At 39.2% G+C, this 26,301-nt stretch overlaps 2 protein-coding genes across 3 annotated transcripts; one reads left to right on the forward strand and one right to left on the reverse strand.

The window, feature by feature from the left end:
- The first annotated feature begins 577 nt into the window (after window positions 1–577).
- LOC101851525 (E3 ubiquitin-protein ligase rnf8) lies at window positions 578–18,137 on the forward strand. The gene is made up of 13 exons (XM_005106892.3): window positions 578–817; window positions 4,037–4,153; window positions 4,896–5,042; window positions 5,470–5,604; window positions 6,750–6,905; window positions 9,520–9,630; window positions 10,311–10,448; window positions 10,773–10,871; window positions 11,495–11,674; window positions 12,352–12,556; window positions 13,600–14,127; window positions 15,850–16,209; window positions 17,796–18,137. The coding sequence occupies exons 1-13, from the start codon at window positions 737–739 to the stop codon at window positions 17,831–17,833; spliced, it is 2,295 nt and encodes a 764-aa protein (XP_005106949.1). The 5' UTR covers window positions 578–736; the 3' UTR covers window positions 17,834–18,137.
- A 940-nt stretch (window positions 18,138–19,077) lies between these two features.
- On the reverse strand, window positions 19,078–26,298 carry LOC101851760. 2 transcript variants are annotated; one of them, XM_005106893.3, is made up of 4 exons: window positions 26,178–26,298; window positions 24,412–24,432; window positions 20,920–21,013; window positions 19,078–19,683 (listed from the first exon to the last, which is right to left on the reverse strand). In XM_005106893.3, exons 1-4 carry the CDS (start codon window positions 26,249–26,251, stop codon window positions 19,468–19,470), a joined length of 405 nt encoding a protein of 134 aa, XP_005106950.1. In that variant the 5' UTR covers window positions 26,252–26,298; the 3' UTR covers window positions 19,078–19,467. The 2 variants fall into 2 exon arrangements, with proteins under 2 accessions (XP_005106950.1, XP_005106951.1); XM_005106894.3 differs by lacking the exon at window positions 24,412–24,432 and having other exon boundaries at window positions 26,178–26,295.
- Between the last annotated feature and the right edge of the window lie 3 nt (window positions 26,299–26,301).

Genomic DNA, 26,301 nt, shown 5'->3' on the forward strand with positions numbered 1-26,301 from the left:
CTCTCTCTCTCTCTCTCTCTCTCTCCCTGTCTCTCTGGACACTCCATTATGACTCCATTTGATATCATGCTGGACTGCAGAGCAGAGGGTTTTGGTTCGACTCCCAGACTGGGCGTTTTTGAACCCGGGCCATTTTATGAAGTTTTCCAGGTTCTCATGCCATCGGGCCGGCCTTATCGGAGACAGACGTTTTATTTGGAGGTTTTGCCTTTAAATAAGCTTTCACTTACTATCAGTGTTGTTAGGGGCATTTACCCCACCGCACACACACATACACGCACGCTCACACACGCTCTCTCTCTCTCTCTCTCTCTCTCTCTCTCTCTCTCTCTCTCTCTCTCTCTCTCTCTCTCTCTCTCTCCTTATCTCTGTTTCTCTCTCTTCCAATTTTTTTCTCTCTGTCTCCTTCTCTCCCCCGCCCCGAAAATTATGGCTGGATTGTAAACAATTTTATAATTTATCAAAATATTTTAAATCTACATTTGGCCAGGGCAACCATTTTGGCCAATTTGGCATATAGCAAGCCAATAACGAAACTAATACCTGACATTACAAATTTTGCTGACGTAGGCCACACTATTACAGTATTTACAATTTAGGAAGCGCCAGTCGTCCACCAAAATAGACATCCCTCTATCTCGATCTCCTGCAGTTTGTCGTTGTTTTGATGACATAAATTGGTCGCTGAAGGGTCTTGTTCATCCCCCATCCCTGTTTACAACCACACTGCTCAATTATGACAGAAATAGTGCCGTGCCTGTTGAGGATTGGTGACAATGTCAAGAAATACAAACTGTTCAAGCTGAATCGAGAACAGGTGGGTAGATCTTGGACTTTGACGGTAGGAAGTTTAGAAGGCTTGGGCTTGGCTTGGCAACTGTAGCCTGTAGCCTAGAAGGACTTCCGTAACGAGCGACCACCCCATCAAACACAATAAAGGAGAGGCCTAACCCTACCCCTAACCCTACCCCTACCCCTAGCCCTAAATTCTGCTCTGTCTCATATAGTCATAGCAAAGTGAAGTGGTCGCTCCTTACGGAAGACCTCCCCTCCTGTAGAGTGTATACATTGGCATTGGAGACAAGAATCTCGTACAGGGAAGGACTTCCGTAACGAGCGACCACCCCATCAAACACAATAAAGGAGAGGCCTAACCCTAACCCTACCCCGGTGCTTTTTCGGTAGTTCCCACCCCCCTTATATTTTGAGTCTGACCTACATCGAGATCTAGAATCTATACGTTTGATGCGAGCTAAGATATCAAACCTAACAACTGCAAAACATCAAATTATGGTAAAATTCAGGGGGGCAAGCCCCCCTGGAAATACCCCACTCTTGAGGCCAAAACCGGCGAATAACAATAATTGCGGGGTGGGAACTACCGAAAAAGCGCCCCTACCCCTACCCCTACCCCTACCCCTAGCCCTCAATTCTGCTCTGTCTCATAGTGAAGTGGTCGATCGTTACGGAAGTCCTCCCCTGTGTAGAGTGTATTGGCATTGGAGACAAGAACTAGATTTCTAGATCTAGATTCTAGGTGACAAAATATAGATTATTTAATGTAGGGGGAGGACTTCCGCAATGAGCGACCACTGTACTGTAGGCTAGTGTAGGTAAGATTGATATAATCAAAGTGTGTATACACAGACCTGGTAACTGGGAATAAAAATAACGAAGTGGCTAGCCGTATTTAAGTTTACTTACTTAAGTACGGCTAGACTGCCAGTCTAGCCGTACTTAGATCTAGGTTTGGCCCTATCGACTCAAGCCTGTTAAGTACAGAGGTTTCATTAGATCTAGATCTAGTAATTATAAATTCAGGTTCAAATACATGCAAGTCAGTAAGGCACCTTTTGGTTTTGTCTGAAATACAAATACTTTAGACATTGCAAACTAAAAAATGTCATTTACAATTCAGCCATCAGTATTAAGTACGGCTAGCCAGACAGTCTAGCCGTCCTTAAGTACGGCTGTACGGCTAGCCTGGCTGTCTACCCGTACTTAAGTACGGACTAGGCTAGACTGCCAGTCTAGCCGTACTTATCTTAGGCCCTATTAACATTAGAAAACAGGAGGATTAAAATACATGCTGGCTTAAGTACGGCTAGCCTGGCAGTCTACCCGTCATTAAGTACGGCTAGCCTCTTCCTAAAAATAAAGTAACGAGTATAAAGACCCGGTTGGGGAAATCTTTTGTGATTTTGGAAAGTTTCAACGCCCTGACCCGGTAGAGTGTGTGTGTGTGTGAGAGAGAGAGAGAGAGAGAGAGTGGAGCGGGTAGAGCACAAGGGGAAATGCTGGCAATATCACATGCCCCAGTTGGTAGGAGGGAACTAACTAGAGAAAGATAGAGTGGGAAAGTATGTGGGGGAGAAAGCTTGAGAGAGAGACAAATAAAGAGAAAGAGAAGGCGAGCCATACACAGAGGAGAGAGACATAGAGAGAGAAAGAGCAGAGAGAGAGGCAGAAAAAGAGGGGAGAGAGACAGAGAAATAGAGAGGGTGACTGCTCGATTGAATGACATTTTTGTTTTCTTCAAATTGTCTTTTTGATTCCTCCAACTTCAATTACAGAGGAAAAGCGATCGTTCATCGAAAAAACATCCGCAATCTTCATTTAGATTTGGGCCTCGAAACTAGATCTATTATTAAATGTCTGTCTGTCTAGATCTAGACCTAGACCATAGATCTAGAAGAACCTAGGTCTACCCTGAGCCAAGAGGGCGCTGAAACATTCCGAAAGCCCTCCCTTTTTAGAGGCAACTTCCGGTTTTGTTTCTGATTGTGTACATAATGTATAAATGTCTATGGAGTTAGGCCGGGACCACTTCTCCCGAAGAGTCCCCTAATCTACACGGAAGCTATGGCGGTTTATAATACATTTTCAGTTCTGAAGCTCAAAGTTTTGAATATCCTAGTAGTAGTAGGGGGTAGACTACTGCTTAGGCACGGATTATGATGATTTGATGAGGGCCGACGTGGGCTGAACTGAGTATAGTCTACTTAGTTGACCCAAGAAGAGGGATACAACACTGAGCATCTCAGCAGGAAGACCGGAAAAGGCATACTCGATAAAGATTCTTTCCACTCAGGAATCAACCTGGAGTCTTCCATGTGCGACAACAAATTGTCTGCATCATGGACACCAGTCTTGTCCTGGTATGAGTAGGATTAAACCAGGGTCTACCCATAGCCATAGTAGAGGCCTCCCAAATTTTAACTAGATCTAGTTTAAAAACTGTCGTGCTTTGTCTGAGAAACAGCAGTGCCCCAGCCCTCTGGTCATAGTTCATTCTTTATATTATCTCTATCTGCATCAAAACCGTTTGACTCATGTCTAATTCTAATTAAGAGTCTGTTCAAAGGTCAAACATTGATACTATTCTTGATTGATCCAGTCTAAGTCTAAGTCTTAGGACTTCTCAGGGTAAATTTTTACTTTCAGCCCTGCACAAAGAAGATGCACTGCTTTTTGGGGGCTGGACTGCTGTACCTTTGGCCCTTTGGCTGCAGAACACACTTAACTACTATGGCCATTAAAAACTGTTGCTAACAGATTGTTAAAAAAAAAATCTCTTGTGAAATATCAGATTATGGAAATTATATTATAACATGTACAGATTAGCATGCCCCCTGGAAACCCCTAGATTAAAAAAAAAAGCAAATTATTATATAAATTTATATGCAATTACCGAACTGTTAATTTTGTAGGAAACCCAGACCTCCCGAGAACTATGTATATATAGATATACATGTATATATATATATGCCAGTGTGGTGAGTGTGAGGTAGCTTTGTTATTCTGGGGTCTCTTGTCTTTTTTTTTTCATTGTACAGGACAATTTGATCAGTTATATAATATATATATTATATGTTCTAGTTGAATTGAACTTACTGTACGATTGCCTTGTGCCTCTCTTCCAAGTGAAGTCACTTTCAAGGACTTTGAATGTGATTTTAAAATGTATTACTATATGCTGATTGTGCCAGCTCACACCTGTAATTATTTTAGTGCCTTCGTCTTGCTTCCTTGTCAGGTCACAATAGGCAGGTCAGGAGAGGTCACTTATGCCATCTTGTCAAATATGATTTCCCGCTGTCACGCCATGGTCAAACAACAAGAAGATTCATCGTGGACCATCACAGACAACAAGGTAGTACCGAACTTTGGAACTTTTTAGTTTCTATAGATACATTTTTTTTTTAAATTCTGAAAAGATCGTTTATTTGGTCAGGTGCATTGTGATTGGCTTTGAATCTTCATAAAAATTTAGGAAGACATGTAGAAACTGCTGATGCTTGAATAAACAAATGTATTTTATTTTATTGCTTTAACTTTATATATATATATAATAGCTTTCATACAATTCTTTAATCTGAAGCGATTTATTTTATGATCTGTTTGGATATTGTTTGTCTTGAAGTGCAGCGGAAAACAAGACGGGGGGAAAAAAAGAGTAGAGGGTTTGAGAATTTTCTAACTTGTACAGTAAGAAGAACCTGCTCTAACAGTCACCTTTCCAAGACAATCACCTGTACAAATGATCACTTCCCACTTCTGCCCTTGCATTGTTTCTATTTTATAATGACACTGTCCAAGATACGGGCCTGTCTGAGACAACCACTTTCCCCCTAAACAACAATAGTTGCCCGTGTTGGACAATTTTAACTGTATCCTGTGTATAAGACTTTTGGTCGTTTAAAATGTTGTTAAAAATGTTATTGTGTAGACTTGATCGGTCCACAGTCTAGAGAGTCAAATGAATTGTGGTTGTCTGTGAAATGTTCAAAGATTGGGCTCTCTGTGGAAGACGTGAAGTTTTCCTTTCACGGTGATTTATTAAATGCAAGTTTTGCTTGACTTCAAGAATCATGCTTCCATGTTTTGGTCACCAGAGTTTGAATGGCATTTACATAAACGGCCGTCGGCTGGCCCCTATGCAACCGCACCTGCTGCATGATGGAGACATGGTTCAGTTCGGGATACCTGTGTCACCTGATGCTCCTGCAGAGTTCATCTATAAATTTTATTCATCCCTTAAGGTATTATTTACATAGATAAGGGCTGACTTTTATGGACAATAATTTGTGGAAAAAATCTGTTGGGTTCTTCAAAGGATTTTTTGGGTTTCAGTTTATTGGTGTATGAATCTGTTTGTATACTTTAGTGATTTTTGTAACAAAATAAAAAGTAAAATGTGACAGGTGGGAAGGCGAACTATATAATGGACAGCAAACATTTTTAAATGGGGTTTATTTTCCTGTTTTGTTTTGTAAATAGTTTCTTTTTCTTTTTTTTCTGTGTGATTATTATTATTATTATTTTTAAAAAATAGAATGTGAAATTATGTTCAATAAATTTTTCATAATCTATTCAATTGGCTGAAATGTATGTATTTTTAAGCTCAGTAAAGATGATGAGGTACTAACTTTATAAACTGATCTGATTTTTAAAAAAAATGTTTCACAGGTGAGGACGGAGAAAAAAGCCAAGAAACAGAAATGTGACCCAGATGTTGATTCTCAGAGAGCCACCTTGAGTGCCAGCGAGTCCTTTGAGAGAGATGAAGAAAGGGAGAAGAAAAGGAAATCAGCTTTGCTAAAGGTGAGAAGTTCTACTGACATATTTACTTTACTGTATGGTGGTTAGTTGTGATACTGATGAGGGCTAACAATGGAGGATAATAAATGATAATAATAATAAATAGCGTTTATGCTGCGCATTTCCATTTTCTAAAAAATGCTCAATGTGCATTACATTAATAAAAATATCACACCTTAAAAAGTAATGGGCATGTGTGTACGTAAAACATAGTATTATGCATATGTAGGATCGGGTAATTGTGTTGTTTCCGACAATAGAAGTATAGACTTTTGGTTGAAGTCTGTTGTAGCTGTAAATTCATTTTACTGCGATATTAGATTCTGTATCACTCGATTCTTATGATCTTTGATTTTTAATTGGATGAAGATAAAACTGCATAATTAGAATAGATGTTTCAAATAGAGGATAAAAGCGGAGACCCTGCAGCCGTTGACTGAGTAGGCGCAACGTTGTTCCCCTTCCGCGCTGGTGATGTGTTCGGAGTCCTTGTGCTGAGTGGCTTTATGTGATGTTTTGACAATGACAGTTTTTATTCATCTCGCGGGGAGAAATTTGTCTTGGTCGTTAACTATGGCAGTAGACGTTACATAGGTTAGGTGCACTCACGCATACGCACAAGACATCTTGTAGTACATCTGTGAATTTTGATGGTGTGTTTGTTAGATCCATTGCTGAAGCTGGGACATGCAAACTTTTGTGTCTTTCTCGAAAATGTTTAACATTCATCCCAGGAAGATCCCTGTCTTTCCTTTATATGTGCTGTGTGTACTGTACCCAAGGGTTGGGCTGCTTTACTCGAACTTTTCTGTCGACAATGTCAACGAGAAAGGCAGATGCAAAATTTTACTTTTCTGAAGTCTGAGATTGAAAGATCTAGCCTTTTTTTTTTTTATGCGACAACCGTTCTGGTGCTCATTTATATAAATTGCTTTAAAAAAGCTACATCTTGTGTTATAAGTTCACAGATTTGTCTTGCCCTGTTTGTGTAAGAATTGAAGGAAAATATATGTTGTATGTATGACTCCCAGGGGACGTGTTCTCTAGTTTTTATTTTCCTGAGTGTTTAGTCTTTGTTTTTCAGCTTCTGCAAGAATTTTTGTGTCACTAATTCCCTTTTTTTTTGTTTGTGTGTGTGTGTGTTGAAGCCCCCAGATGAGGCAAAGCAGGACTCGGCAAACAAAGAGCTACGCCAGCAAATGGAAGTTTCTCAGCAGGAGCAGGCAGCCAAAGAGGCCGAATACCAGGCCAAACTTGCAGAAATGGAAAGGCTGCTGATGGAGAAGGAGAAGAAACAAGAAGAGGTATAACAAACTGTTGGGGGGACAGTAGTTTGGAACTGACAGCAACGAGTTGACGTCTTGCTGAAATGTTTTTTGTGGTTTTCAGTGAGTGAAATCTACAGTTCCGCTGGTTTTATTTGAGTGGAAAATCAGCATGCTGATAGCTCAGTCGGTATTATGCTATACTGTGTTACAGATGACCTGGTTCGAATACCTAATGGGGCATGCTTGTACTTGCGCTATTCCCTGAGTTCTCAAGACTTTTTGTGTTTTAACCCTTTCAGTCCCCCCCCCAGCGCAGTGCTACCTACTGAAGTGTCTTTAGGCCATTCCCAGAGGGGGGACATTAACCATGTTCTTATGCACAGTAGAATTGTAATTGTAAATGGGCTGATTTATCAATGTCATGCTCATTATAGTGGCTGAACTGCAGCAGGGAAGTGCTGCTTTTTCTTTCCTAATCCTTACTATCGTCATTTTATCTCTACTTCTTTTGTACGTTTGTCACACTCTTGTGACCCGCTATTCCCGGGGTGCCTTGATAGTCGAAGCAGACTTTGTGCTGTTGAAGCTAGAGAGCCGATTCCTTGTAAGGACTTCTCTATTGACATCCACCCCTTTGCGCTCATATGACCTTATGCAGTTGCGAGCGCCATAAAACCTCTACTAACCCTTGCAGTGGCAGTGCAACAGAGCATTCAGTGGGCCCTCAGTGGCAGTGCAACAGTGGGCCCTCAGTGGCAGTGCAACAGAGCATTCAGTGGGCCCTCCGTGGCAGTAAACAGAGCATTCAGTGGGCCCTCAGTGGCAGTGCAATAGAGCATTCAGTGGGCCCTCCATGGCAGTGCAATAGAGCATTCAGTGGGCCCTCCATGGCAGTGCAATAGAGCATTCAGTGGGCCCACCATGGCAGTGCAATAGAGCATTCAGTGGGCCCACCATGGCAGTGCAATAGAGCATTCAGTGGGCCCACCATGGCAGTGCAACAGAGCATTCAGTGGGCCCTCAGTGGCAGTAAAACAAAGCATTCAAAATGGGGATCATTATCCTTGTTTCTTGGCAGGGTTGGGTTGATTTAAATCAGTTGATTTTTTAAATTTAAATCAACTTGATTTTTTAAATAAAAATCAGTGATTTAAATCACTTTTTTAAAAAGTTATTTTTATTCGGTTTTTACACATTTCAACATTCAGAATTCCTTTCCTTGATTTCATAAAACAGATATAAGGTTCAGTAGACTAATATAATCATGCTTAAAAGTCTGATTTCCCTCCTTTCACTGTAAAATAATACAGTATTCAATTTACTTTTTTTTCTATAATTGAAATCAGAGCTGGGTTGATTTAAATCAGTTGATTAAAAATTTTTTAAAAATCAATTTGATTTTAAAAATAAAAATCAGTGATTTAAATCACTTTTCAAAAAAATGTATTCAGTTTTTACATATTTAAACTTTCAGAATTCCTTTCCTTGGTTTTATTTTAAACGGATATAAGGTTTAGTAGACTAATATAATCATGCTTTAAAGTCTGCTTTCCCCCTGTCACTGTAAAATAATACAGTTCTCAATTTACTTTTTTTTCATAATTGAAAACCAGGGTTGGGTTGATTTAAATCGGGTCGATTTAAATCGGGTCGATTTAAATCAGTTGATTTTTTTATATTTAAATCAACTTGATTTTAAAAATAAAACTCAGTGATTTAAATCACTTTAAAAAAATGTTTTCTGTTTTTACATCTTTAAACATTCAGAATTCCTTTCCTTGGTTTTATAAAACAGATATAAGGTTTAGTAGACTAAAATTGCTTAAAAGTCTGCTTTCCCCCCCTGTCACTGTAAGTAGTAAAATAATACAGTATTCAATTTACTTTTTTTTCATAATTGAAATTAGCATTTTCTTTTTCTTTTTAGACAAACACAAGTGCGTGCTCACACACACACTGTAATAAAAATAAAATGCAAGTTTATCTATGCATAATTACCCCCCCCCCTTCCTTTTAGACTGACATTTTCTTCATTTTTTTGTCTGTAGCCATAATTCACTGATATAGCAGATTAAGGCTTTCTAAAATTGCAGTTGCTTAAATTAATCATTAGTTAAAATAAAGACAATGCATTTTGCACTAAAAGAACATACTTTTAGCCACCAAAAATCCCAAACTGTGTCGACATTTTTAAAAAAATTTAAAAAATCCGATTTAAATAAAAAAAAGTCTGATTTAAATTTTAAAAATCGATTTTTTTGATTTTTATCAAAAAAATCAAAAAAATCACCAACCCTGTTTCTTGGTGCTGTTTTTAATAAATTCGTCATCATAATGTCGGGTACAGAGAGTATAAGCAGTTTTTCTCCCTCTTTGGAACACCCCAACAATTTTAAACGACGTACGCTATTTGTGCGTGTTAGGGGAATGGAAGAACAGCGTTCAGCACTTGTATATATGACCTCATTGTGTTGCAAGTGCAGTAAAACTCTTCTAAAGCTAAAAAATGAAGAACAGCGCAAATGTCGCGACTGCCATGGTAAGGGTTAAGTTTCAACCAAATTGAATGGTTTGCATTTGTTCTGAGGCTTGTGGTAAAGTAAAGCTGTTTCAGTACTTTTTGCTTCTTTTTTTCTTTCTCGACTTCAAGGTCCAACAACAGCTGGAGCAGGAGCGGAAAGAGAAAGAGAATCAGGCGAAAGAAGTGGAAGAATTGAGGATGAAAGAGGCGGCCATTTTGATGGAAATGGAAGATAAGCAGGTCTGGTTTGTTGTGTTAGAGAATACTGTAGTCCCAGCAGTTGGGTTTTTGTTGCGCTCTAATTATTCTCGCTTTTTGCCCGTTGAATTTCTCGCTATTGTTTTGAATTCGTGATTTGAGTTGCCCATTTTCGTGTGTTCCAATGCAGTAGCTCCCCTTGTAACACTCCGTGAGCAACTTGAATTTGTGAATTTCTTTACTTTAAAAATCGCTGATTCAAGAAGTGCGCCAAAAAACCTGATGCGTTGTAATAAATCTCTGCTGCTGATGTGGTTGAGAAGGAAACAATGCAATGGATCTTTTTGTGGTTGTGGTTGAGTAGGAGTTAATTCTGTGCTGTGGTTTTGATTAAGCAAGTGCTGACACTGAGCTAGCTAGAAGTGTGTGGTTGGCGGGTGCTCTGGTGTGGTATGCTTCTTCTTTCCTATCAAACATTTAACGTCCTGATCTCTCCTCTTTCTTTTTTGTGTTTGTTACTCTCTTGTAACACCTCTAATCTTCAGTACTTATATGACCTTATTGTGTTGCAAATGCCGTAAAACACTTACTAAAACTAAAACTAAACAGCTTTAAGATATGTTCAGAATTAGATTAATAACAATCTGGAAAAAATGTACTTTTTCCTGCCTATGATAATCCGTGCACGCTCATTCAATATTTTGTATGTTACGTGCTTGCAGAAGCAGCTGGAGAAGGAAAAAGAAGAACTTCGGTTGAAGATGCAAGCTGAGCTGGAGTCGAATCTTCGAGAGCGGGAAGCTGCTTTATTAGGACAACTGGCCGTCCAGAAAGAAGTCTTGTTGAACGAGAAAAAACAGGTGAGTGTTGTATTTCATGAATGGTTCATGCCCTTCATGTTTTTTGTGTGTTTTTTTTACTTTTATTTGAATTAATGCCCTGCTCGACTCTTAATAAGTAACTGCTGGGATGGAGCCACTAGTATGGTCGGTAGTGTAAAGAAGAGGGAGACAGTGCTGCCAAATGTTTTGCATTTGTGGCTAAGTCTCAGCATAAATGCTTTTGTGTATTGTTCTATCAGTAAAAAGGCTGCTAAGGCAGGTTCAAATGGCGTTTAAAAAAAAATTCTTGTTATTAAGTCTCAGTTAGTTTTCAGGTCCTGTATTCTTTGATATTCATTGTAGGTGGAAGAAAGTCTTCAGAAGGAAGTGGAGAAGGCTATTGAAGAAAAAAACAAAGAGCTGGAAGAACAACTGATGGAACAAAAGCAAAAATTAGAAAAGGTAAGTGTTGTATAGTTTGTAGTCGCCTTTCATTACCATGTTGCCAAACTGTGCCATGCCTTAGGATGAAATGTCTTTTAATGTAGGTTTTGGTATAATTTTTTTTTTTGCTTGAAATTAATGGAACATGGACTGAAGTGTGTGTTGCTTCTGTTCTTGTGTGTATTTGTGTGTGCTGGTGTAAGTAGTAACATATATACATGTGCTCTTTGTGTGTGGTCAAAATTATGCATATATTTTTGTGAATGTGTTTTTATTCGCTCGGTATATATGAATAGAGTTTAAAATTCAAGATGTAATGGGGAGCATCTGAGGGTCTTCAACAGGAGATCATGTGGGGGGAATGAATGGTCTGTCTTACCTGATCTTTCATTCAGATTTTGTGTAATTGTGATATTCTGGGTGAATAAAATGTTTTTACCTACCTCCCTAGATATCGAAAATACTTTATACAGCGACAAAACACAGCTGATGAAAACCTGTAAATTCTTTGCCATATATCGACAGGGCTAAAATTCAGATGGTCGCTGGATCGGAACGGTGAAGTTGAAATGTTGCTTACACATGAAAAAGATTTGTCATGCCGTAAAGGAACCCATCTTGTTTTTTATGTTGAAATTCAGGTGCTGGAGAAGAAGGAGATGGAGCAAAAGCTTTTGGAAAGTCAGTTAAATGAAACCAAGGAAGAGAGCGAGACCGCAAAACTACAAGCCCTGAAAGCGAGAGAGGAGGTCCTCTGCAATTTTGTTGATCTCATGGAAATGGAATTGCAGTGCTCAATCTGTAACGAGCTGTATATAAAAGTGAGTGTGTCTCGATGCAAGATAAGATTCCTGACCCTTTTTTCTTTTGGCCAGAACTCTTAAGTATTTAATTAATTTAAAAGAAGGTAATAATCGATAAGACCAGTTTTTAATTAGATCTCTGATCTTCGAGAAGTGAAGGAACTTCTTGTTAAACTTCTATGAAATTTGTTCCAAGCTTTAATAAGGTATGCATGTTCAGGAACTCTAGTTCTGGTAGTTTTTAATTGGTAATAATTGTGCTACATTTTGAAGAGAGGAATATAGTTGCTCATCAAAACTTATCCCATTAACAAAGAATCTTGATGCCCTCAAAACTTATCTCGTTATTGTTATTCTGACAAAACTTATCTCGTTATTGTTATGCTGACAAAACTTATCTCGTTATTGTTATTCTGACAAAACTTATCTCGTTATTGTTATTCTGACAAAATGTATCCTGCTGTTGCTATTCTGCCTAAACCTAACCCATTACTGTTATTCTTACAAAACTTTTCCTGTTATTGTTATTCTGACAAAAATTATCCTGTTATTGTTATTCTGACAAAAATTATCCTGTTATTGTTATTCTGACAAAAATTATCTGTTAATGTTATTGTGACAAAAATTATCCTGTTATTGTTAAACTTATCCCGTTTTTTAAATTCTGTCTTTGGTGGTTGATATTCCTCCTCCAGGCAACATCGCTGAACTGCTCGCACTCCTTCTGCAAGCTGTGCATCAACCAGTGGTTGAAAGTGAAGAAGGAATGTCCCAACTGCCGGCAAGCAGTCACCTCCCAGATGCAGTCTATCACCCTGGACAGTTACATCGACAAGATGGTGGAACAACTAAACGACGAGCTGAAGCAGAGGAGAAAAGAGTTGGTGGCACAGAGGAAAGGTGTGAAAGGGGAGGGGGTGGGGGTGTGAAAGGGGAGGGGGGTGTTTATAAGAACATGAGACGGTTCATTGCAACTTTAAAACGAAGCAGGAGATTTATTTCATTTTTGATCTTCTGTTGAAAGTAGTCTTCCTTTGCTGTAACACAATTTTGTAATCGATATATCGATCTACGAAAAGCTGTTGGGTAGTCACTTTTCAGGATATGCCCTCTATGCACTGATTGTGTTCCTGAACTGAGGGCTTTTTCTCACAGAATAATGACATCCTGCAAGTTTCTTAAATCTTAGAAACAGGAAAAAGTCACTCTTCACTTCAACAAGCTCTCAAGCCGTATGGAGACATAGTTCCTCTACAGTTTTGCTCAATTGTTACAGCCTCGACCCTTTAAAAAAAAATTTCCAAATATGCCACAGCAACTAGAAATCACTTAATATAATTGATGTTTTATTTATGAGGGTAACGTTTTCAACTGTCTGTATGTGTATTTGCTTTCTTTTTAAAAAAGTTTATATTTGTCTGTTTCTATTTCTATTGTTTGACTTTTTTGTTTTGTTAAATTTTTGCAGATGGTTGGTGGGTGTTCTGATGTGGTTTGCTCAGTCTTTTCTTTCCTACCAAACATCTGTCGTCCTCTTTTCTGTTCCTAATCTTCTTATTATATGTTTCTCTCTGGTAACACCTCATATCTTCGGCAATTGTATGACCTCTTTGTGTTGCAGCTGCCATAAAATTCTTTGTAGGTGGTTGGCGGGTGCTCTGGTGTGGTTTGCTTCTTCTTTCCCTATCAAACATCTATCGTCTTTTATCTCCCCTCCTTCTGTTTCGTGTTTGTTACTCTCTTGTAACACCTCTAATCTTAGGCCCTTGTATGACCTTGTTGTGTTGCAAGTGCCGCCAAACTCTGACTAAAACTAAACTAATTTTTTAATTATGTTTCTCTTTCATAACACCTCAAATCTTCGGCAATTGTATAACCTCTTTGTGTTGCAGCTGCCATAAAAATTTTTCTTGTACTAAAAAACCCACATTTTTTCCGCCCAGTTGAGCAAGACAAGTTTGACGGCCTTGCTGCTGGTCCGTCAGCCCCACTGGCTAACCCCGCGGTCGCTGTCGCAGCATTCGTTCCTGCACCGCCCAGGGGCAGAGGGCGGGGTTCAAGGGCCAGGGGACGAGCGACCACGCGCTCTCAGCGCGGCAGGAGGATCACAGGCGCGGCCGCAGCGGTGGTGGAGCGGTTACAGGCGCTACAGGGGCAGAGGCCAGGAGCAGTAGTGACCACCACAGCAACAGTAACTGCGACGGGCACGGAACGGTTACAGGCGCTACTTGCCCAGAGGCCAGGAGCAGCAACCACGGCAACAGCCACCGCGACAGGCGCGGAACGGTTACAGGCATTACAGGCGCAGAGGACAGGAGCAGCGACCATGGCGACAGGTGCTGAACGGTTGCAGTCGATACTGGCCCAGAGGTTGGGAGCGACGATGGCCACAGCCACCGCCACGACGGCCACTGCCGCTGTTGTGACGTCTGCCACGGCGTTGGCTTCCGTGACAACTGCCACTGCTTCCCGTGAGTTGGTTCATGTTGGCTGCCTGTGGTTTTTTTTTTTTTTTTGGTCTTCACTCAACGAGGCATCTTGTTAGGATTGCCTCCCTTTCAATGTGTGTTGCCAGTACAGTTGAAATTGCCCCAGAGTAGGCAACTTTGATGATCAGCTTCCTCAGTTCTAGCGAAAATCTTCTGATATGAAGTTACCGACTTTGATAAGCTGTCTTGGTTTCCTGACATATGCACAGTATTATTTCAAAGAAGTTTCAAGTAAAACGTAGCGTTCAACAAGTCCAGCCTGATGCTTCTTTTGTACAGAAAGCTGTTTTCTGTCCTTGGGTGATATATAAAGGGTTGTTTTGGGTGGGGGGGGGAAGGGGGGAATTGCTCATTTCTTTCCTTTCTTTCCTCCTTGTTGCTGTCTGCAGTAACTAAAGTGTTGTTTTATACGAGCGTGTAATTCATTGAAGAAATAACGGTTGTTGTTTTTTTAGCCTGTATTCTATTGGTATGCAGATCACTAGAATGTCGACCTCGTTTGGTGCAATTTTTATGATGTGCATAAAGAAAATTCTTGAGCAGTAGCTGAACTTGTCTTTCTGTTTTGGATTCTCGTTTAGCTAGGATTTGAGCATGAAGATCTGAGGAGAACGTTTCATGGCTTTGTGTCAGATTCATGGTTATATTTGATTGTATTTTTGTGAATTTAGAAAATCTTTTCTCATTCCAAGGCCTATATATCGCGGGCAGTATTGCATACAGACGTAAGTCATTTTTGGTGGCATTTGAAAGTTTGAGATACGTCTGTATGCAATACTGCCCACGATATGCTCTTCTCGAAAAAGAACCCACTGTCCCAACAAATTTTTGTGAACAGAATGTCAAGATAAACTGTCAAAGTACTGCTATACAATTCTATTTCATTGGCTTCTTAGTAATCTTAGGGACTGTTTCACTGTGGAAGGTAAAGAGTTGGGTTTGTTGATGTGTTTCAGTACATTACTTTTTTGGTCAATATAAATTTTGATGTTAAGTGTTTTGCTATTTCTTCCTCTCGTTTTTTCCCCCTTCCTTTAATTGTTACAATCGGAATACTGAGTACATGTCTACCGTAACGCTATTAATGTTTTTAATTACTGTTCTTTTATATTGTATTAAGTGCATGTGACTGTGAGCCTGTTTGTGAGTGCAAGCATACTACTATATACTTTTTATGGTTATGTGCACAGATGTGTGTGGAAGAGAGGATACGTGAGGGAAAAGTGTGTGTATATGGGAGTGCACATGTGCGTGCACATGCATATGTTTTGTGTGTGTGTGTGTGTGTGTACGTGTTGAAACACCAAACCAATGTGCCAGGATCTGGACATTAAAGATAAAGATGTATGTTAGAGAGGTTCTGGTATGGTATGCTTCTTCCTCTTGTAACACCTCTAATCGAGGGTGGTTGGCGGGTGCTCTGGTGTGGTTTGCTCCTTCTTTCTTATAAAAAAAATCTATCGTCTCTCTCTCCCCTCCTTCTTTTTTGTGTTTGTTACTCTCTTGTAACACCTCTAATCTTCGGCACTTATATGACCTTATTGTGTTGCAAGTGCCGTAAAACTTTTACTAAAACTAAAACACCTCTAATCTTTGGCACTTATATGACCTTATTGTGTTGCAAGTGCCGTAAAACTCTTATTAAAACTAAACCTTTTCACCTTTAGGATGTGTTCATTTATACAGTACCACGCTTTATTTCAGTGAGTGGCGTTGCTTCTACCACCACAGCGTCAACCGCCTCCTCATCCACCGCCGCAGCAAGCACGAGCGGCGGGCCAGACATCATAGAAGTGAGCGATGAAGACTTGGCTGGCCTTGGAAGAACGGCTGTGGGTTTTCAGACCTCGGAACCGATTGATGTGGACAGCGATGACTCTAACAATAGCCACGACAGCGACGACTCCAACAATAGCAACGACAGCGAGTACTACCGGCTCAGGATGCGCGCCCGTGGAAGGTACCGCAGAGGGTATTCGTCCAGTGATGAGTACGGAGACAGTGACTCGGTGGAAGGAGCTCCCGATGCCTACTATGGTGGCTATGGCAGATGTCATAACTGTGGTAAGACTGAAGAAACGCTGTGCCAAGCCTACCTGTGTGGGAGGTTGGCGGATGCTCTGGTGTGGTTTGCTTCTTCTTTCCTGTCAAATGTCTATTGTCTTTATCTCCCCTCCTTCTTTTTTGTGCTTGTTACTCTCTTGTAACACCTCTAATCTTCGGCACTTTTGTGACCTTATTGTGTTGCAAGTGCAGTAAAACACTTACTAAAACTAAAAAAGCCTACCTGCCTCTTCATTGCTCATTGTTTCAGCAAGCAACATCCCTGCATTCCAGACATCATGTCCATTGATGCTCCGTTGCTCTCTCCAAAATGCCGCTGAGGGTCTTTCTACTGATTGTGCCAGCGTATATCTGGTTGAACGTTCTTCTGTTCTTTCCCTACCTGTCTCTGTTTTTGTCCGTAGTAAATACAGTACAACACGGATAGGTCGAACACAGAAGACTCGAAGTCAGGCACCCGCCGAACTGTGCCTGCGGTCCTTTTTTCTTTATCTTTGTAAGATCAGATATCCCCTGAACTACGGATCCCTTGAACTACCGAGGCAGGTCCCGACAAATTTGAGCTGTAGTAATTTGCTGTTACTTTACTTTTCCCCGACCTTTGTTGCCACACAGTGTGGGGGGGGGGGGGGGGGGGAGAAAAGGTTCCTCCCTTGTTTGTTGTATTGTCTGTTACATGGCTGTGTTGTTCTTGAGAAAAAGGTTCCTCTCTTGTTTCTTGTATTGTCTGTTACATGGTTGTGTTGTTCTTGAGAAATGTTTCCCTGATCTCCTGTACCCATCTTTTCCCGGGCCTGCCCTTTGAAGGCTGCAAATTATAATGGAATGCGGAAATTGTGTATAATCTGAGAAGCAATTCTAAGAACCTGAACGTCTCTGGAAATGGATCAGGTTGTTTTAGTTTGTTCTGTACCTGTAAATGTTTACGACTCTTTTAAGGTTATGTTTCCTTTGTCATGCCTTTATGATGTGCCACAGGTTAAAGAAAACTTATTGTTCATGAGACAAGCAGCATAGAATAGAAGATATGTGTGTTTTTAGAAGGTGTGGGAGATCAGGAAGATGGAGTGAATGTTCTTTAGTTTGAGCGGCAAGGAGAAGTAAACATATTAAAGAGATAGACCTTATTATTTTTTTTTTTTATCATGTCTTAGGACTGATTTTTTAAATATCTTCAGTATGTGCCTTTGAAAAAGGATGTGTGCTATATAAATGCAGTTTATGATTATTTATAGGTTCTTTGAGTTTAAATTTTTTTTTCTAACACTTTGTTAGTCCCAGCACATTGTTATGGACAATTTCTATCTTTGTCAACATCTCTGTTTGAAGATATGATGAGAGAAATTGCTCCTGAAGAAATACTGCTTTATAGTAAACTTTACAGGATCTAAAATCTATTTTCCTCGCTTAAATTAAGTTAAACCTCTGCTCAGATTTCAGTTGTGTGTGATATTTGTCTTAGACATGTTTGTGTGTGTGTGTGTATGTGTTTACGTGGTGAAACACTAAACCAAAGTGCCAGGATCCGGACAATAAAGATGTATCTTATCCTATCTTATCTTACATTTGTGCGTTGTGTTTTTCAGGCGCCCGTGGTCATTGGGCAAATGGATGTCCACAGTAGGAGCTGGTGCTGGAGTTTGTGCGTGCAATATCTGACTACGCTTGTAAAGATACAGGATCCTTCACCACTGTCCTGCCAGTTCTCTAGCTGTGCCTGGGGGTAGTCATGTCGAACAGAAGAAAGTTCTGTGGCTGAAAACAGATGTTTTCTGTTAAGCTGGATTCGGTCCAGCGTTGTATCGATAATGTGAATAATTTGTTAATGTTACATCTCGGAAAGTCAATGCGATGAAAAATAAATTCTGCTGATGATTCATGCTGATAACGGTATCTCTTATGCTCAAATAAAGCATCAATAATAATGATCGCTGTCTTTTTGTTTTGTTCTCTTGTCTTGAAAATTTTTGTGACAGTTTATATTTTTGTACATAATCGAAATGAAAAGACGAAATCGTAGCTGGATCAATTACAAAGACACGTATGTGTCGAAGGGTGTCCAGTTTCTGTTGGGCAATGATGCACACCCTTAAAGTTAAAGCTGTTACAATCAAGCACAGGTAACATGAACACGGAAAACTCGAAATCACGGATATGTTGGTATAATTGGTCATTCCCTGACTGATATCTCTTTAATTTTTCGATATTGGTTTGCCTGTGTCAAACACATTTGTCAATCCTGATGTATTTGATTTCCTTGCCCCCGGCTGTATCATGTCATGTATGTACTGGCATGTTACAAAATGTAACCATTTTAGCCAATCATCTGTGAGAGGAATGTACCAGATCATCCAAACATGCCCTGAAAGGCAGGTTCAATGCCCGCCTCGTAAATGATCTGAATTGTGTGGATTAGGAGGGGGGAGGGGGGGATGTGGCATAAAAACTCCTATACTTAAATATAAATCTAAAGCAGCTAGACTTGTATTGTTGTCACCCACTTCATCATTGCCTTTCTCACTCTGCACTAGGGTATAGGCCAAGGACAAAAACCTTCCATCTTTGTCTATCCTGGGCTAGCCTCTTGATGTTATTCTGTCTTCCCACTTTTCTGTACATCGAGTTCTGTGATTCTTCTCCAGTCACCCACTTGTTGGGAGTTTAATGTGTCGTCAATTTGATAAGCATTCTATAGAGTGAAAATGGGACATGTGACTCATTGTGTTGAGTTGCTGCTCATATAACACATAATATACACATATTTTTACAAACACAAGAAAGATGGCGGAGAAGCCTCGACACAAGAACATTACACTGGACGTTTGGATTACCGTTGGTCGCATTTTTTTTCAACATAACAAAGTCATGTAGAGTATACACATAATTTATTTACAGAATGTGAAATAATACTGATTGAAAGAAATTAGGGCAAGCACTGCACTCACATTACTTCCTCTGAGCACACATTAGTTTACTTAGTTCTCTGGGGGACGTTTGTTACTTCAATGATATATCATATATGGATGACTTTACCATATTTAGTCACTTTCTTCTTGTACTGAGTCATCGAGATTTTTTTCCCCCGCCGAAAAGGAGTTGAAGTTAAAAAATAAATTATTGTGCATTTGTATTGGATGGACCATGATGGAAGTCCATTTATTGGGTGGTAAAATGATCTTTTGTAGCGTTCACAACTAAACTAGTGATATTTGTACAGTGAAATTTTCAGCTAGCTACCAAATAAATACTAAAGTCTTTTCACACAGCATTGTCGTCCCTCCTCATCATCAGCTCACTCTGGTAGCGAGAGGTCTCGTGGTGGAAGTTTGGCCGCAGGAGCTCAGCACGGGGAGGGATGTTGATCTTCTCCTCAACGCGCGTCCAGTCTTCCACGTTGTAGTGCATCTGTTCCCGCTTCTCCAGGAAGAGGTTCTCATCGTGCTCGTAGTTCGGGATGCCTCCCAGCGTGGCGTTCTGGTGATGGCAAAGAAATTGTACCGACTTCAAGAGGGTGCGGTGGCGAAGTGGTTAGTGCACTCGTCTCCGAAGCGGAAAGTCCAGGTTCGAGCCTCGGTTCGGACACTGATGTTTTTTCACCCCCTCCTGCCCACCCAGCAGTAATAGGTACCTGACTTCGAGTTAGGGAAGTAAAGGCGTCATGGAAAGGAATTGGCCACCCTACCACAATATGCCAAAGGCCCAGGAAGTTGTCTCACTAACAAGGCAATCCCCAATGTCCGGATCGGATGCGGGAACAACTTTACTTCAAGTGCCATAAGACACACACAGGGCCCCGAGACAGGAAATGTGGCCAACCCCACTGACACTACAGGAGAAGCTATATGAGCGGACAGATGAACTGAGTATGACGGCCCTATATATGACAGATACCGGACTTCAAATATGATGCGATCGAGAAGAAGAAGAAGAAGCAAAGAAATGATACTTTACAGACACTGAAATCAATGATTTATTAATCAATATGTTAAAAGAATCAAAGCATTTGACTCGTACTGGTACTACTGAAGTAACTTGATTATACCGTACTGAAAGTGAACGGGAATTCGTTTGGGTGGTGTGACAAAATGAGTTTTGATGAGAGCAATGAAATGGCGCAGCGAGTGAAAATCAGTGGATTACTGATTAATATTTTAAAGACTCAATGTGTCTGACTGATTGAAGTAACCCGCACAGACAAACGAATATACTGTACCACCGTAACTAAAGTGAATTTGTATGAGTTATGTAACAAAATATCAGATGGCTGGAGCGGTAGGACAGACTGTGTCACCCTTAGTGCTTCTTGATGAATGGATGGGATGGTGAGATTGTGTGTCCCAAGGTGGGACAGGGGGGCACAATGTTTTAGTTTTAGTAAGAGTTTTACAGCACTTACAACACAATAAGGTCATGTAAGTGCCGAAGATCAGATATGTTACAAGAGAGTAACAAACACAAAAAAGAAGGAGAGATCAGGACAATAGATGTTTGGTAGGAAAGAAGGAGCAAACCACACCAGAGCACCCGTCAACCACCCACCGCAATGTTTTTAGTCAGTCTCGGATGGATGGGACGAAATATTTGAAAATGAAACAAGGCATGTGAAATCATAGTCACGGTTGAAGGCACATATATCTAGATTCTATTCACTCATGTTTAATACTTGTTAAAATTGAAAGATTGCAAAAAACCAAAACATGTTCCACAAACCTCGGTGATTATAGACCGATTCTGCATGTCTGTCTTCCATTCTGGCACGTACAGCTTCGGGACGATTGGGTGAGATCGGGAGTACTCGGGAATTCTATCATGCGTTGTAATATATGAAAGAATAAAAAAGCCATGAGAAACAACAACGCATGAATAAACTAGAGAGATGTAAAGTTCTATATCTGGGAAGTGAACGTGAATGGTTATTAGGTAAGGAATGTTTCATGATAGATAAATTATGAAGTAAATTATAATTCTTAGTAAAAAAAAGGACACTAGTCTGATAAAAACATGTACAAGTACATGTGTACAGATTATGCAGTTGTACTTACAGTATCATGTACTGTACAGATTTATCGTAGACACAAGTGGCTCAAAACAAGAAAATTGTTGGATTGAAATTTTGCATTATTAAAAGAATGATTTTGGGTCCAGGCAGTAAAGACACAGAAGAGTAGACACTCAAAGTACCCGGTACTAACACCCGTCATACCACTGTTTTTTTAAAGAGAAATATACTCCTAACCCTGACTGTAAATATTGGCAGATGCAAGGATGAGTACCGATTTCTTTATCTCACTAATAGTAATAGCCTCTGAAGTATAGTTAAGACCGGCAGTCATTCTAATCAATAACATTTAAAAGATAACAGCAGAAAATACAATGATTGTTCATATGATTGGAGTGTAATACTAATAGTGAGCTGGTGCAAAAATTAAATGTAGAGTAGTTCAACTAAAAGACAAATATTGTTTTGTCCATTGGAGTTTAATAGCTTAGACTAGAAAGGGTGCAAGTTGAAATGAAATAAATACATGTACCCATATTCTCGCTAGCATCTAGCAAAGCCACATTTACTACCTGTTTTAACCTGACTGATATATAGATAACCGAATATAATGCAGTTTGAAAGGTCATTATATTGCTTAAAAACTCTGTGCAGCAATAATTTCCTGGAGATAAACCAAAAAAAGTGTTGTGGTAACATTCCTTCTACAAGACTGAACATTTTTTTACATCCTATAACTACAAGTAATTTTGAGCTAAACGACACTTCTTTAGTCATTTTAAAAGAGTGCAAGACTTAGTTAAACTGTTCCCGTGGTTTTATGCACAAAAAAAAATGAGATTTTGCAAACTGAGCCCAAAAATGTGAAATTATGCGATTCTGTTATCAAAGAATGATAAAGGAAAATAATCAGAAATGATGCAAAAAATGATCAAATTTTGTTAAATTATGCAGGGTGCATAAAGCCCCGGGGACAGTTAAAGAATACCCCCAAATATGTTTTTAAAATCCCCACAGAGACTGCTGAAATCCTAGGCGTGTGCAGAAGTCATGATATGATCCTGTGCAAATATGAGAAGAGTTGAGCCAAAGAGTAGAAAGTAAAATTGAGGGATTTGAAGCATAAAGGGTGCCAGTTGTAAAATTCTGTAAAACTGAAAAAAACGAGAAAAAAATGAGGCTACAGATGAACCTTTATTTTTGTCATGTTTTAAATTGGCAGATAAATGTCAGGGTGTTTTTTTATCTAAAATATTAATGGCCAAATTAAACAATAGATAATAGCTCTGAAAGGATCTTAAAAAAGTATCACGTTTTATAAAAAGTGTATGAAAAAAAGACAAATCACAAGGCATACGGAAGGTCCACAGCTCTTTGAAAGAATTTAATGCTTGTTATAAATAGATACGCTCTACAGTAGGCTAAAATACTGGCCTTGATTCATCCATATTAATTCGTTAATATGGAGAATTTTCTTGTTATTTCTAATAATGAACCTGAATAAAGGTGAAAACAAAAGTCTGGCTAGAGGAGTTCTAACAAACCGATATCAGTTGACGATGTACCCAGCCCTAGGTATCAGAGAAATAAATAGCAGGCTTACTTTAAAAAAAATTACATTGCTCTACATTACTAGACAGATAACTAACTACATTTTTTAGTAATTCGAAAAAGAGAAAATGAAGTCAAGATTGTTTTCTCTCTCTCTCTTTCTTTCTCTCTCTCTCTCTCTCCCTCTCTCCGACTCTCTCTCTCTCTTTCTCTTTCACACACACACACACACACACACACACACACACACACACACTCTCTCTAACTCTTCTCAACCTTCAATCCCCCTCTCTCTGTATCTCTCTCTCTCGTGGTCTATCTCCACGTAATGTGTAGATCTTTATCTGTCCATCGATCTATCAATTTATCTGTACACCAAACTTTCCTGGCACTAAGAATAAGTTCAACAGGGGTGGAGAGCTAAACAACATTAACATTATTATTGTTTATATATATATATTACTGTTCATTTATATTATGCATGTGACTGTAAGCTTGCGTGTGTGTTCATGTTTGTGTGTGTGTGTGTACTATTACTATGTATGTGTGTGTGTGTATGTGTGTACGTGGTGAAACACCAAATCAATGTTCCAGGATCTGGACAATAAAGATGCTTCTTATCTTATCTTATCTCATCTTATAAAACAAGCAAAAGAGACTTAATGCACTGTTAACTGTATTCTCCAACTCCCGAGAAATCATCAGAGAATCAGCATTATCTCTCTCTCAGTGTATGCCACTAAGACTAAGAGCTCAAAAGTGAAAAGTTCCTTTGGTACAAAATACTCTACAGTTGATCTCACAACAAATGAAGTTCAGTTTCACCAGTCAGTGAACAGGTGTTCTTCAGCGCACTGGTGAAGTAGCCTCACATCAGACACTACACAAATTTCCAGTGAAGATTCCATCTTGATTGTTTTGCAATGACCCTTAGATTTTCCTTTTGGCAAGGGATTATAATAAAACGTTTTCGTACAAACCGCCAGCAATAGACAGTATCATCCACTCTGAACAGATTATGTTTACATTACAAAAAAATGGTTCGAACATACCGAGGTGAGAGGTGCAATGTATTTTCATTTATGCAGATTTCAAAGTTTAAACATTTTGTACTTTTAACTCTGAAGGTATTCCAGATACAAAGCTGCAAATGCAGTGGGATGGGGCCTTTGAGTCTCTATAAGTTGGATTGTGGACTAATGAGAGAGTGGCGGGCCAGATGAATGACAAGGAAAATGTTGGCCTGTGAGAATTATTCATTAATATATATATGTATGCAAAATAACATTTTGCTTCAAATCATTGAGAGGCATGGCAAGAAGGAAGTACCGTACTTTGCCAACTCTGACACAAAGAACTGTTGTTATCAGTTTATCTGTACACGATAATCAAGTATTTTTTTAAAATACTCAAAAACAAAAAAAAAGTGCCATTTGCTGTAGAACTGTTATAAAATGTTCAAAACAAATAGATGGTTTCAAAGCAAAATATCTGTAACTTAAAAAGATAAAGGAAATAAAAAAAGAGTTCAACTAGATATCTACAATAAGTTGTGTGAAGTTAAATATACGGAAATGGGAGCATATGATAAATTTAAATATGAACTTTAAATAAGTTGGTGGTTCTAGCTACTACTACTAACTGAGACTTACCTGATTGACTTACTCTTCTTGCTAGAATACATAATTAAATAATAGTCAAAATTGAATGAACTTAGGTGGATAATAATATTATAGGATCACTGTTAATTTTTTATTTTTTTAAACAAAATTCCAAACAAACAGCTAGATGTCAACTATCCAAAAAAACAGACACCCCCCCCCCCCCCTTGAGAATTGAGAACATCCTATTAATTAATCCCCCTCCCTCCCCCCAATATTCTTAAAATTGGGATCACAAACAAAACAATAAAAAAACATCTACAACAACAATAGTACAACAGCTCTTATCATCCAAACACTAACTGTATGGCAAGTTCTAATAATTTCAATCAAAGATATATAGTAGCTCTATTATGTCCGCATATGTAGAAAAAATACATAATTTGTCTTTAAATTTCAAGGCTGCATAAGATCAGTCAAGACAGGCACACATATCTTGTATTAATATGATGATGATATGAAAAGTTTACTCTAGGATAAAGTGAACACTGCAAGGATCATTAAGGAGAAACAAAAATGTGAAAAAGACACGGGTGTACAAATATATCTAAAGTAGAGAGAGAGAGAGTCTGTTGTCCCAAACTCCTCAGCATCTCGAACCAGCATCAACACTATGGAGCTGCATGAAAACTTCCATGAAAAGAGACAAACTGAAGGGGTAGGGGTACATTACAAGACCATAAGAAAATCCTACAGGGAACAGCAAAAGAGGGGAGATGAAGATGCTGACGGAGGAAATGATGAGAAGACAACATCAAAGAGTGGGACTGCCCTTGACTTGAACATCTTACAACAGAAAGCTAAAAACTGAGAAGAGAAAAAGAAAGTGGTTGCAAAACATGCACTGGTGCCCTAACGGTCAGCTAAACAATGGAGTTATAAGTTGAATGTGTGGGAGAAATTTGACTGCATGTATTTTAGCGAGAGCTGAGCTTTTGCATGGTTTATATTATATGCTGGATTCAAAAGTAAGTTTTTATCTTTTCTCTTGATCATCTTGAAAGAAAAAAAACAACTACTGAACACTAAACTAATGCAACAGATGAAAAAACTTGACTCGGGCAAACAGAAAGACTTCCAGAAAAAAAGCTTTCAATTAGGTTTTTAATATTTCTCTCGAAAAAAATTTGACCAAATCAATCTCCATTTAAGATAAAGGCTACTTTCCTTTCAATTGCTCAGTACATATCCCATTCCCCTAAACTTAAACCCTAGGTAACCTGCAGCTGTATAACAGCTGCTGAGGCAGAGATCAAAGTTAAATGTTAATTAATCTGCTACAGATCTGTCCAGGAACCCAAATTATAGTCTGTTACCCACATCCCCATACTATGTTTCTCTGATACATCTTATAATGAGTACACAGTTTAATTTGTTGCTTGAAATTAGCAGAACTCTACAAACAAATAATATCCGATTCTGAAATATGGCTGATGGTGTTAATTCATCGCCTTCTTTTGGATGACCGTGTAAAGGTTAGCAGTGTTCTTCACACACACCTAACATAGAGTTTGGCAGACTATTCAGACAGCAGGTATCATGATCCCATGTCCCATTTGTCAAACAGGTAGATCTAAGTCTAGATCTAGGCCTATCAATGGTCATGTTCATCAAGATCAAATTTCAGTGCCGCCATAGCAACCGCTTTAATTTTTGTGGAGAAGGGTTTTCCTCATGAACAGTAAAAGATTTGCAAGCAAAGACAAAATAAAAGGCAAATCACTTTACAAAAACATTCCATGGTATGTGATACAAACCTTGGAGTACTGTGTGTAAACAGATTCCTCCCGAAATTGTTGTTGATTGGGATAGCTCTTTGCTTGTCCGACATTTTCAAACAATTCTCTTGTTTCCAATGCACACTCTCGCAGAATCTCACTC

This window comes from Aplysia californica, unplaced genomic scaffold, assembly GCF_000002075.1.
Source record: "Aplysia californica isolate F4 #8 unplaced genomic scaffold, AplCal3.0 scaffold00561, whole genome shotgun sequence".
In the NCBI taxonomy this organism is placed as follows: domain Eukaryota; kingdom Metazoa; phylum Mollusca; class Gastropoda; order Aplysiida; family Aplysiidae; genus Aplysia; species Aplysia californica.